Raw genomic sequence first — 14,149 nt, forward strand, 5'->3', positions numbered from 1 at the left:
CTGGGGCATCTCTGCCTACCTTACCTTTAGGAGTGCAGGAAAAATGGCCCTGGAGTTTTGCCAGGGACAGAATCCCTATTGATTTGTTGAAAAAAGTGTGCACCAGTCCCCACCATGGACTGGCAAGAGCAGAGGGAGATAACAGAGGCATTGGTAGTGGGGTTTTGTATCCAGTGAGAGGGCAGCCCTGCTAAGGGACACTGTGTCCCTCCTTCCAGGAGGCAGCTTTACTTCTCTGCCTACCTGATACATCACCAGCTCTCCCAAATACAGCCCAGGGCATGGGACTGACATCCAAGGGTCCTTTTCCTGCAAAGGAACAAGACCTGAGCATAAGGGAGACTGAAAGGAGAAGCTTGAAGAGTCCCTTACAGATTTGCCACTGGATTTGGGATGCAAAAACCCCAGGGAAAGCCAAGGCAAACACTGTGCTAGATCAACAAACGGACAAATCTAGGATGAGTATCCTTATGATGATATTGAAACATTCAGTGTCCAAGCAGCTCTGCTGGCCCTGGGCAGCTGCTCAGTGACCCTGAGGGATGGGAGCACTCCCTGCACAGGGCACAGGTTCAGCAGAGGCCACCTCCTTGTCTGGCTTCCCCTGGTCACCATGGCCAAAAGGCTGCTCAGCTGGTGTCAGCTGGCACTTCAGCCCTTGCAGAAAAGTTACTTGCAGAGAAGAGAAAAACATCTGGTTATGCATACACACACACATATACACACATACACACACATATCAAAACATACAGAAAATGTAGATATATATATATATACAGGTTTCCATACAGGATACTATTAGGCCTGCAATCAGAATAGTTGGAGCATTATTTGTAAACTCTGTTCTCCATCCTACCATAGGAAATCACCCCAAAGTCAAGGCAGGCTGTGGGGCTGGCATCCTCCCCATGAGGTTGTCCTTTACTTGTTAGTGCTCTTTCCCCTTCGAAAGGGAAGACTTCATCTGCCTTCAGCTGCAGAAGTGGAGCCACTTCCCTCACACATGCCTGACTTATAGACCATTTTAAAGTATGCCATGGGGGCGTCTAATATGCTAATGAACAAAGTGGGTGGAATTGCAGGAATTTGAGCACAGCTAAAAATGTAGGTGCCTAACAATTGCAAATCAGCCTGTGCTCAAGTTACCTAAATGTGTTGGCATCGGTGGAAGGTGGGTGCCTCCACACCTCTTCTTGTCAGTTTTCACTGAGTACACAGCTAAAAAAAACCCCCACACGCCTCTGTATATGGGCCTACTGTTTCAGCCAGGGTTATCAGCAAAGGTTTATACCAAAGTCCTTGAAAAATACAGTTACCTCCTTTCCACTCTTATTCATACAGTAGGAGGAAGAGTCTCTTCATGCAAACACACCCTAGACTGGTTGCAGGCATAGTATTTTAGATATATCATGACATCTGGGTGTAACAGAACTAAGTGTTATCCTGAAATGGACTTCTAGAAGCTTGTTTAGATCTGGGTCTGGGATGTATAAATAAAGATTCTGCATGTTGTGGATAGTAGCAGAGCTTTAAATCACAGATTTCTGTGATTAGGAGTGTAAAAGCACAGCTCAGTTTTGTTTCTGCAGCTGAAGCCGAGCCTCTTCCTTTGCTATATTGATATGGTTTGTGTTTTCATAGCAAAACTAAAGTTTTTTTGGATGCATCAAAAAAACATCCATAAGCACAGGTGCAGGTAAAGGCATTAAAAAGATGCACCTGCAATATATAGATGCAACTGCAGTGGCTGTATCTGGCCAAAACTGAGATTTCACAGAGAAAGCTATTTCACACATGAAGCCATTACAAAAATGGCCCAGGGTGCTGGGCTGGGGAGGGGAGGGTGCTGTGCCTGCTGCTGTGGGATGCAGGCAATGAGAACAGGCTGTGCAGCTCTGGAGTGGGCAGGGAGGTGAATACAGCACCTCTGACTGGAGAGGGGCTCACTGGGTCTGATGCTGTTAGCTGAGGGTGGTACAGCTCTGAGTCAGCCCCAGTGGTGTGGGAAGAGAAGGTGCTAGTGCAGAGCAGGATCAAAGAGGTCATGTCTGAGGGAGAGCAGCGACATAAGAGGGCAGAAGTGTCAGATAAACCCCAGGGTGTGGGGTTTGTTGAATCGTGATGTTTAACTGAAACATGGCAAAGCCAACTGGAGGAAGCAGGTGGAGAAAATCCAGCAGATCCATCTCCATGCAGAAAGGATGGAGAGGGGAGGATGTGGAGCTGCCAGAGGAGGTGCCAAGCCCTGCAGAAGGCGGTGCAGGAGGAATACCCAGTAACACCCTGAGAGCATCCTGTGCACAGGAGGATGACATTCCTCTGCTGCTCTGCTCTCTGAGGGGTTGCAGGCTGCTGGCAAAGGTCATGGGCCAGGATGGAACATCCACAGCCAACATGGCAGAGGGGATGAGAGTGAGGAGTGAGTGAGATGAAAGAAATAACATGATAGATCTGAGAACTGCTTCAGTCCCTGGGGAGAAGAGAAAGGAAATCACTGCAGAAAACCCCAGAGCTGTGAGCTTGTGGGTGAGGGAAGCCAGGAGAGCTGCTAGAGATTCTGGGGGTGTGTGGGAGGTGAGGAGGAGTAAACATTTGGCTGAAGGCATGTCTTTCTGTCCCAGGATTATCTCTTAGTGCTTCAGCACCCAATCCGTGTTTGCTGGATCCCAGCTGCTCAGCAGCCAGACCCTGGCAGCTGTGCTTTTCACAACCTTGCTGCCTCCTGGAGTGGGGAGGGGCATTGGTTAAAGAGTTTATATGGCAGAGATTATCTCCAGCTTGGGAACAGCAAAGTCTGGTGCAGGGGAGGACAGACTAGGACTCAATTCTTTCTGAGAGCCAAAACCATGTCATTTTTCCCCCTGGGATTTTTGAAGCTCCCAGGGAAACAAGAAGGATGGCACAAAGAGATGTTTGTGGTTGCAATGTAGCTGCATTTTACACTGAGGCCCATATAAATAACTCAAATGTCCAGTTTGATTAGAGCCAGAACTTTTCTTTTTTCTTGCTGAAATGAACAAACAAGCAATATGATTTCAGCTTTCTGTCTTTGCTTTAACAAAAGAAACACAATGGCTTTTCTCAAGGCACCACTCCAGAAGACACAAGAGTAGGTGGAGGTTCCCTTGTCACCCAGTGGTGAAGATGCTGGTTTTGGGTGTGAGTGACAAGATTGATGTTGCACCATTTGCTGAGACAGGTGTGACCTGTGCCCTGCTGTGTTGGGAAAACTGAGGAGTTTGAAGGAGAGAAGAGGAAGGGTTCCTCATGCACTCACAGTGCTGATGTGTTGCCTTATTTATTTTAAAAAAGTCACTATGCTTTTAGCCCATAAATTTTTAGCCCATAAACTTTTAGCCCTCACTTCTGGTGATCTGAATATTCAGTAAGTATCAGAGACTCAAACTCAATTATTATGAATTTTGGTAATGGCTCCCAGGATGATGGGAATGATATCAAGCACCAGACATGAGGGAAATCCCATCTGACAGGGACAAGAAGGTCTCTAGTGTGGTTTGCAGGTCCCCCAGAAGAAAAAAGAAGGGAATTAGTTGGGTTTGTGCATCAGTCTCGTGTTAGCACTGAGTCCCTTGCTAGTGCACCAGGAGCAGAATTGCTACATGTGATTGATTGCATCCTACACATTCCTGAAAGATAAATCAAAAGATGTATTTTTAAAGCCAGAAATCGTTCTAATTACTTCCTGTTCACATGTACTCATCAGGTTGTACAAAGGAATTGGGGAGAGCACACTTGCAGAGGCTTTAGATCCTGCACTAGTTCCTTGTACCAACAATGTTCCTGAACCTGTCTCTTTATCAGGGAAGCCGGGTCTGGGCTTTGTAGCAATAATGTCAACTACAGCCATGAAATCAGATCGTCTCAGGGGCAACACTACCCCATTAGTTTGGGTTACTTTATCACTGTGGAAAAGCTTAGAAATTTGCAAAAATCCAGGGGGAATCAGTCACTAGAAACGTTTATAGATTTTCTTCAGTTTTGCAGTAGCTGAGTGGAGATTTCCTCAGAAACATTTACAATGGTGAGAAAATAATGTAAAAATGGAGAATACATGAACGTGAAGTCACCAGACAGCCCTCTCACTACCTTGGTAGCTGGTACAGAGGAATGAATGCAAATGGATGTGTGCGTGTGTCTAGACTTGTCTTTCCCACTTATGTCTAGTCAACTAATTGATGAAAAAAACCCTCTGCAATTTTATTATTTCATATTGGTGCCTGACTCAGTTCATTTACGTTTTGTTGATAAATATAATGATTTAGGGTAGTTTTTAATATTGTTTCGTTATTACTAAATAGTTCAAAGGCTGGGCTCAGTCTGAGACTTTATTAATTATTTTTAAATTTAAAGTAATAAAAAGCATTGCAGTGTGGGAACTGAGGAAAAGGAAAATGTACGAGGCAGCATTATCAGTATCTTATACAGCCACAGCAAAATTTCCATCTTTCTCCTCATTTACTGTGTGTTTATTTGCCTTTTCTTTTTCCCATGATGTCAGTATAAAGATGAAAATGACTGCGGAAACTAATGGATTTTAGCCTTTGATACAGAAGGATTACAGTCTGCAAACATAAAAAAGAATTCCTCTTTCTTGGAGAAATTAAAAAATTTTGAAACTTTTCGTTCTTTAGTAGTAGCAGAATATGGCTACATTTGGGTTCTGTGTTCTGTAGGAAATGTTCAATATTATGTGCAGGAAAATTAACAATCAGAATGTGCTTTTCTTTAAAAGGAAAATGGAATTTTCTTTGAAAACAAGAGCTGGACTCCAGCTGGAGTTTCACTGATGGGATGAATTGCGATGCTCCAGGCCTTAGAGTGACCAAATATTCTATCACTCCAAAGGCAAGTTTTCCTCTAGCTCCCTTTCCTAGATATTCTTTCTCTTATTTATATTTATGTATATATATATACACACACATATACACACACATGTGTATTTATATCCATGTAGCATTTTACAGAGCCTCATTTGAAATGGAGACAAGGTGAAGTCTAAAACCTAATGTTAGGGAATTTATCTTGAATTTCATATTGATTGTTTTCATATCCTTGTTATTTTTTCTCATTGTTGTTAAGTTATTAGCTCCATAGACAACTGATTCTTATTTCCCTCTGTACAAAGTTTCCATCACTAGCCTGGAAATAGTGAGTCACAGATGAACAGACTTGAGAAGGTGGTGGAGAGCAGCTCTGCAAGCTCATCAGCCTGACCCATGGGACAATGGTTTTGGCACAGATCATATTCTTTGCACCTATAAACTCCCAAATGCCCTGTAAAGTTTATAAGAATTCAATATCAAAATTGAGTCTGTAGTTTTCTGATTAGTTTCTTGCCAATGAGATAAAATGTTTCTCAAAAAACCCCTCATTTTAACAATTCTATGAAATGTCTGAAGGAGGTAGACAGAGTTTCTTCTATTTATAAATAGCTGAAAGATTCACGGATCATTTAACATAATTTACCAAAAAACCACACCTCAAATTCTGCCTTTTTGTTATGGCTGTAAGACCTGTTCAGACACCTCTCTGCAACAAAGGCAGGCAGTGTACATGGAGTACCTGGGGTTTTTAGTGATTCAGATGCATCTGAACCCTGAAATCACTGTTCAGACCTTACTCAGGGGTAATTCCCATTTTATGGTGGGGCTTCTCTGGCAGCTGTTGCAACTCCTGGCTTTGATGTCTTTTCCTTTGTGCCAGCACTGTCCTATCAGCTGAAGTGGCTCCTGATGTTGGTGTTTGTTCCTTTTTATCATGTTAAGGAATCAGTTCGAGCTAAAATCTTGGAGTTGTGACTCCCCAGAAGGACACACTGCAGCTCTTGGTGGAGATCTACAACATGAACTGCAACAACTGGGAGTAAACACACCGACAATAGACTGCATGCTTGCTTTTCTTCTCTGTTCTTTTAGGCATGGAACAATGTTTCCTTACAACACACATTGGTCACCAGTGCTTCTGGTCCTGGAAGAGGATAGTTTTTATTCTAGAAATGGGTGGAGAGGATATTTCCACAGTCTTAGAGAAGTACCTTCCTCTTCCTCCTCCCCTCTTTCCTACTTCTCCCTTTCTACAAAACTTTTGGGAACTCCTGAGTGGAATAGCAGGTAATGGCTTCCCCCCCCTTTCTCTCAGCTACCTGGATTGTAAGCAGATGTCTACAAGCCATTGAATGGGTATTATTGGTTTGAAACCAGTCTGATGGCCAGACTGAAGAATGAGGAATCTATGTTTCAGCTTTGCTATGTGTTCTCAGGCAGATCAGACTGCCTGTACATCTTCTTTCCAGGTTTAAAATGAGTGAAAATAAGACAGATCTATTCCACAAGTCTATTCTGAAGCTTTATTTACTTCAAGTCTTCTGGCAACAAGCGATGCACAGAGACAAAGATTTTTCTTCTGCCTGTTTGCTAGATTGTGGGAAGGAAATTTCAATTTTGGCTGCTTTCTGCTGTTCCAAGCCTTGCTCACAGTAGCAAGGTTTAGTCCATAAACCTATATAGACCTAGTTGAACTAAAAGGAGTTATTATTGTGATGAAAGACACAGCAGTGTGTAAATTCCCTGCACCATGATAAACCATCATATCAAAATTGTGCAGGGATAGCTCTGCTTCACCACTGGGCCCTACTGCCATGGCTTTGTTGGGTCAAAAAATTAAAAAGAATCATATCCCTTCCATAGCTGTGCTGGTGAGACTTCAAAGGGCAGTGCACAACTTAAGCAAGGACTTAAGCAAGCTATTTTTTCTGTTGGTGTGGCTCTGGGGATTTTGGGTGTGAAGAGGTGTGGTCCCTGATTGACAGGACATGGCAAAAGCCTCGAGCACAGACACTGTTGTACCAGCCAAACCTGTGGATTTTGGTTGTGGGGCAAGGTGGGGCTGAAATAGACTGCTCTGGTGAAATCTCAGTTTTAGCAATACCCTCTGCATCTGTATTAGAAATAATTTTGCAGTGCAGCTGTCTCAGGGAAGATAGAGATGGATTTGCTCAGGTGGTGGCAGAAGGGAGCTTTTTGGTACACAAAATGTGTTATCAGAGTATATGTATTTTCTTTAACTTTCCAGTCTGTTGCTGGAAGGCTGCTGTTGCAAGTCACAGCTGGGCAAGTAACCATCTGTTAATGAGTAATCCTTGGTATTGGCATTGATCTGGTGCATATTTTGCAATGTAATACCATCTCCTGAGTGGGTTAGCTTGGAGCTCCTTGTTGTTGTTATACTGTGCTATTAATTAGCTCCTGAAGAGAAAGAGAAGGGAAACATCCAGATGATAAAACAGCTCTAGTTACAAACAACATTGGATCAGCTTCTCTGGAGTTGCCCTTCAGTGCTTGCTGATTACACCAGGGGCCATCTCCAAGGGTCAGGCACTTTGTAAACTCTTCACTCCTGGTGGTTTAGGGAGAGTCTCTCCCTACGGGGCATTTCTTCTACCCACAAAGACATTAATGATTAACAACGATAACAGCTCTGCTTACTTAAAAAACTAAAATACCCTAAAGTCACATAAATCACAGTCCCTTGTGAAAGCTTGTTCCTGATTCACCCTCGTGCTTCAGCCCAGCCCTGGAAGTTTTCCTCTGCCAGGCAAAACCTTCATGAGAGGAGAGCAAAGATGAAAGTCTGTGCTCCTCTCACTGTTGTCTTGGCTCTGAGTCTGAGCAGTGACTGTGCAAGGATGGTAAGTGATTCTTCTCTTTCAGAGTGGTGCATCAGCTGCGTGATGCCTGGCAGCACCAGCTGCCTTGGGCTTGGATGAGTGAAGCCACTGGACAGGTCCAGAGAAAGAGAGATTCAAAGGGAGCACAGAAGGGATTATCCAGATGAAGGCTGACAGCAGTGCTCACTGAGTGGGGGGATTGTGGAATAGCTGGTACCTTTCTCTCTTTAAAGCAATTGCTTACATCCATGCCTTGCAATGGAGGAGGAATGGAATGGGAAGAAAGACCACAGAAATTGAAATCCTTTAAAAATATATCTCAGAAATGTGTTGACACAAGCAGGTACCTGCAGAAGCATGGAGGGAGAGTGCTCCACTGCCAGACATTACTGCTGTCTGGTAACTGAACAGGCCAGCTTAGGTGGCAATCTTCTTCTTTTCAGACTTCCCCTTGTTTCCATGCTAAACCCTCAGTAGTTTTGCATCATGTATCTTGTATTTTTTTGGGGGTATGTCTGGCAAGAGCATCAAGCACTGCTGAGCAGGCTGTGATGGTTTAAATTTGCTAGTTTGCTTAAACCCCATTATGGCCTGGCATCTACCATGGACTAGCAGGGCAGTTAGAAATAAGGACAGCCTTATTTCTCTACCTGGGTTAAAACTAGCTCAGATATACTTAGATGATGTTATAATCCTAACTATCTCAGGGAACTACAAAAGTATATCCTCAGATATTACATGTAGGAGCAGAGAGGAATGTTCATGTTCTACATAAAGATCATCCCTGGCTGAAGCCCTTGCTTGGTGGTGGCAGAGTCTGTGTAGAGTGCAAAAACTGTTCTTTCCTCAGAGCTGTTCAAACCCTCTCTCCATATCTCAGCAACAGGTTTTTCTTAACCCCCACTTTTTATGTCCCCTGTCCAGTTCTATGTTCATGATGTGTGTTTCTTTGACTGCTTCTGTGATAATTTTTTTTGCTATAGTTCAATTGCCAGCACCTTTGGTGGCAGCAGCACATTATGCATATTATCCATTTTTTATTATTTCCTGTGGCTTAAAATCAGCTCAGCCTAGTGCTCTTTGCTTGCTGACTGGCAAACCCAAATACAGTTAGAAGTTGCTTTTGTAACTAATGCCCTGGGGGATACAGCTAAATAGCAGGAAAAGGGAAATGTTGGGATATTATTTGTAACTGTGAGCTGGCCCCAGAATGCATCTTTGCTTCCCACTAAGAGAAATAGGAGACGTGTCCCTTGGCAATAGAAAGATAAAATGGAGCAGAGCTTTGGCCTTTGTTGTGTTGTGCTGGGTTTTCCTTGTTTTAGGTTTTCCTTGTTTAGCTGGCACTTTCAAGAGTCCACGTGTATCTACCCTCTTTCACCAGACTGTGCCCCACCAAAAATCACAAGCAAATAAGATTTCCTCAGAAGCACTGGGAGAAACACAATTTCAGTGCACCCTAGAAAGTAGGTTTTTAGCAGTAGTAGGGTTCTCAGAGTGAATTTGTGTCTCCAATCCACATTCTCTTTTTCTCTTTATAGCACTACAAATCTGGGGCAGGAAGAGGCTCAAAGCATGGGTTCACTCGCCCACAAGGTACCAAGTCAATTCCAATAGGATTCATGACAGTAAGAATGGTCTGCCTGTCTGTGTCCATGCTGTGCAAGTCGGTAGGAAGCCTGTGTTTGTTTCAACATGAATAAGGATTATAGAATGGTTATGCCAATATTAATTTCTGTTTCAAGGGGAATTTGAGATTAGCTCAGGAATCTCAGGTAATTTCCCTTCAGGTGCAGATTAATGGGAAGGTGCTGATGGGATTTTAGTTTGTCTGAGCTGGCACGGCTTTGTATTATTTCACAAGGTTGCTAAAGATGTGCAACAACCTTTAATCAGAGCTTCAGCTGCCCTGTCACTTTCAAGCACATGAACTTTTTGTATGTCCAGGTTCAGTTTTTACCCTGGCCCTTGAACTTTCTGTGGGAGAAGGGTTTGAGTTGCATGCAGCTTTCTGGGTTGCATTTATTCTGGTGGCACCCCAATGATCAGACATGCTGGCTGTGGAGAGTGTTGCAACTTCCATTTTTAAAGCTTTTATTGTCCTGTGCTTTTGTTGCTAATGATTACATGTATGGGGCCATTAGTAGTGGCTTTATAGGTTGTAACAACCTTCAGTGGCCTTTGGGATGCAATGTATCTTCTGAATGGGGATGTATTTTCACAACTCTGCTGCCTACTTATACTGGGAGGTATCAGACAAAATTGATATGGGAATATTTGTTAATTAGTTCAGAGAATGAAAACTGGGAATGACAAGGGAATGGCAATGGCTATTTCACTCTGCTAGAGAAGGAGGCAGTTAGGGCAGATGGAGTAACCATAATTCCAGCTGGTGAAGAAGAGGTTGGACCACAGGGATGGGTTATTTTTTCTGCAATGCCAATAACCGAACTGACCTCACAGCTCTTTGAGATGTCTGGCTCATGAGAGTAAACAGATATTGTAAGGGTGTGTGGAGCCCCAGCCACCATGGGAGGGGTAAGCTCAGGACAAGGAGCAGTTGTACATTGTGTCTGAGAAATGGAAATGTGCAGTGCTGCCAGTTTGGTTGAGTGCCCCATTTCTCCCTTACAGCAGTGGTTGGCTTCTCATTCAGACTTTGGGATTTCAAAACAGATTACTTTTAGTTTAATGATTAAATAAGCTCTGACAGTTTTTCATTGTCTTTTTCGTCTTCAGCCTCTCTCATTCTCAAGACTCATCTTGAAGGATTTTTTCTGAAAGACTCCCACTAGCCTTCCATAAACTCCCACCATCCTTCCTTAGACTGCCATCACTGATGTGGCAAATATAAAACTTGCCCTTTTTAGACACTGGTCCCATCAGTTTCTCTCCACTTGCAAGGAATTTGCTTATCCCAAAGGGAGGGTGGTATGATCAAAATTCTCTCTCTACCCCCAAGCTTTAAAACGTTCTTCATCCTGACTATTTCTATTTCAGTTTGTACTGTCTGGTTCCTTAATTATTTTAAACAGATATTACAATGTGATACAGAGCCTTAAAGGATAAAACTTCAGAAATTATTTTAATATGCAATTAAAATACTACATAATTAGAAATGATAATTGCAATTAATGAATATAATTGGCATTTGCTGTACCAGAAATGGCACTATATTTTGAACTGAAATGATCTGAGATCTTTGTTCCACTGCAGAGTCCATTAATCTTTGTTGGTTCAGTCATTATATAGGATTTTAAACTGCTTCTTATGCACTAGACATTGCAGAGACACAGAGTCCAGAGTACAACTGAAAAACTTGCAGATATCTATCTTCATAATTTCATATAATAGTATATAATATAATTTGTGGATTGGCTTCAGCTGCATTATGAGTTTATAATATTTGTATTTCAGTGTTTACAGAGGATGGGCAGTTATGCAAATTTCCTTTCCGGTTTGGTGGAAGGTTTTATCACACGTGTTTATCAAATTCATTTTCCAGAAAGAAATGGTAAGTTGACATTGCTCATAAATGAAAACAGCATTCAAATGAAATGTCATCCTTTTAGTGCTTTAATCTTGCTTTTGGAATAATTAACATGAGCTGATGTTGTGCCCAAGGAGACTGGTGCAGTTCTGCTGCTGAGAGTCCTGGCCCTCGGGTCAAGAGATGTGCAGGGGGAACGGGATCTGGCATTGGGTTTCCATGGCCACAGGAGGCTCAGGAGCTGCAGAAATGTTTCCTTGCTGCCCTTCCCATTGGAACTGCAACTTACATGAGTGACAAGAGCTTTATAGAAAAAGCAGGACCAATAGAATGACCTGGTAAAACCCTCTGCTGAGGGAGAAAAGAGACAGACACCTACCTGCAAGAGAGGACACTTGGTTTAGTGATTTGTGCAGCTTGTACTTGTACTGCAGCAGAGACCTGTGATTTCCAAGGGAAGCTGTTTTTTCCCCACCCCCATGTCTCTAATTTCTATCCAGATTGGCACCAGGACCCCTCTGGACAGTGAATTATTAAGAAGTGAGGTATTAGTCCTGTTTGTTGGTTAATGATTGATTCTACTAGTCTGTTTAAGGCCAGATCTCCTTCTTTTGGTCAAAGGTTACATTTTTACTTTTGCAGAAGCTGTTAGTAGTGTTCATGATCCATTTCTGTGGTAGGGGCAGTCAGGTGGGAACCCTACTGAATTAAAGCCCTGAATAAAAAAGATAAACTTTTCAGACAAACTCATATGATAGGCATTTATTAACTGAAATCAAAGGCAACAATGCAGGGAATATGTGGGTACCAGCAATGTGAAAATTATGCCCAGATGAGCCATGTGAAAGGCAAACACTTGCCTGTTTTCAGCATGGAGATAATATTTTAAAATTCCTTTTACTTGCCCAGGCAGGCCAGAACTCTCATTTTTTATGCTGGACTGTCTAATTCTTTCATGATCTGTTGGTGTTTTTCTGATCACAACATCTGTTTCAAGTGTAAGTGCTGCTGGAATGTAAACAACACAACACAAACCTGCTTACACAAATGGACACCAAGCTTCAGGCAAAGAAACCACTTCAGAATTTTCCCAATATCCACCAATACAACCCAGCTAATAAAACCCTGCAGGAAACAAGAATTTGAGACTATCTTAACTGAAGAAAGGGAGCTGGAATAATTTACCAGTTTGAATCCTGTCTTTGATGAACTGTAGCCACAAAGAGTTTGACCTTAGTACTCACTTAATTTCATGCAATGCTTAAGAGGGATCCTGTTAATACATGACACTGTGTATTTGGTTTTTTTTAGCCAGATAGGCCACAGAAATGGAAAACCTGTGAATGGATGGGGTCCAAGGTTAGAGCACACTTTAGAGCTGACCTTGAACCACTTGCTCTTATGCTTCCGACTTTTTAAAAGCCATTTACAAGCAGGGAGACAAAGAGGGGGACAGCTGGAGTTATTTGGATTTGACAGACCATTTCACCCTATGGGTGACCTTCTGACCAGTGTTTACTCATCACTCATAAGCTAAAAGCAACTTAATGTGTGACATCAGGCACAGAGATGCCGGGAAAAGAGCCCTGAATAGCAGTTGGGAAACCTGCTCTGTGCATTTTTGTGTGACTTGGCACGAACCCAGGCTGGGCTTACACTGAATAACTGATCCAGGGGACCTGGCAGGCAGAGGAGAGGCCAAGGCTGGAGCCCTTCCTGCTCCTGACTCCTGCAAGCTGCTAGTTAGGGATGATGGGAGGCTGGGTCCAAACTGCTTCTTTGGGGATGAATTCCAAGAAACCCGACCAGGAGGGCACTGACTTACTTCAGTTCATGTCCTCAGTCCTCAAGTCATACTTTGAGTCAGGACTACAGGGAGGACTTTACAGTGCAAGCCAAACCCCACTCAAATTGGCTTTAGATTAATGTTTTCTCATACTACATACGACACAGATACTGTGTTTCAACATGAATCTGTTCCTGACCATAGAAAGCTCTCTCTACTTTTTTTGAGAGCAAAAAACAAGTTGTATCTTTATAAATATTTATTGAAAATACAGGAAAGAAGACAAAATAATCACACTATTTAAATAACAGACTTCCTTTAACAGCATCCTGTATTGCTTTCCACCTTAATTATAATATCTTTTCACAGATAAATTTCCATTAAGTCTTACATTATATCTTGTTAAAGATATAGTGTAAATTTTCCTTTTGTGCTGAGAAAAAAAAATAGCTGGAATAGCTACTGAGTTTCATGGGTACCTCCAGAAAGACAGAGCAGTGTAGGGACAGACAAAATGGGAGTGCAGTGAACACTCGTGAGAGCAAAAGGGAACTGGACCAAGCTGTGGCTGCAGGGAAGCTGCCAGCACCCTGACCTGTGTCCCAGGGTGGGATGGGTTCCTCAGATTCTGCTCAAGGGGAATGGCAGGAGCAGACCTTGCCTGAGATTTTGGCTATAAATTGGAAGATGTTGACTCATACCCTGCAGAAGCCTTATCCTGTGCTTGAGTTCTGCATGGGTGGGGCCTCTGTGCAAGGGTGAGCTTAGGTCTGTGTAGGAAGGACATGATCTTATCGTCTTCCCTGGAAACAAGAAGATGGCTTTTAATACGTTGGCCACAGACTGAAAACAGTGCAGAGGACAGCTTTTTGGCCAGCTGGATTATGAGATGGGGAGTTTATGACAGTCCTGGAAAGGAGAGGTACTTGTGGGCTGAGCTAGGAGATGCCAAGCATCAGGCTCTGAATTTTCCTGGAGTTGGTAGTGGTTGGTCTGCTGTTGTCAGGCAAAGTCTGGCCATGTCTCATGGTCAGGACAACACCTAAAAAGGTGTCAGACAACCTCCAAGTCTCAAACATAGTGACAACACCAGGTGTGATGGCAAAGCTCTTTCCTTTACACCTGTCTGCCTCTGGCCTGAGGCTTTGTTTGTTCTCCAAAACATCCTATTGTTATAGCTCCCCAT

The 14,149-nt window shown here is 43.0% G+C and overlaps 1 protein-coding gene across 2 annotated transcripts in view; it reads left to right on the forward strand.

Moving 5' to 3' along the window:
• The first annotated feature begins 7,521 nt into the window (after positions 1-7,521).
• HGFAC (HGF activator) overlaps positions 7,522-14,149 on the forward strand; it is a 39,274-nt gene continuing 32,646 nt past the window's right edge. For both annotated transcript variants that reach the window (XM_088163068.1, XM_014895286.2), the window contains exons 1-3: positions 7,522-7,708; positions 9,229-9,283; positions 11,105-11,201. In XM_088163068.1, the coding sequence (XP_088019194.1) occupies positions 7,643-7,708; positions 9,229-9,283; positions 11,105-11,201 (218 nt within the window). In that variant the 5' untranslated portion in view covers positions 7,522-7,642. The remainder of the gene's footprint in view (positions 7,709-9,228; positions 9,284-11,104; positions 11,202-14,149) is intronic.

Source organism: Sturnus vulgaris, chromosome 4, assembly GCF_052056855.1.
Source record: "Sturnus vulgaris isolate bStuVul1 chromosome 4, bStuVul1.hap1, whole genome shotgun sequence".
Classification (NCBI taxonomy): Eukaryota; Metazoa; Chordata; class Aves; order Passeriformes; family Sturnidae; genus Sturnus; species Sturnus vulgaris.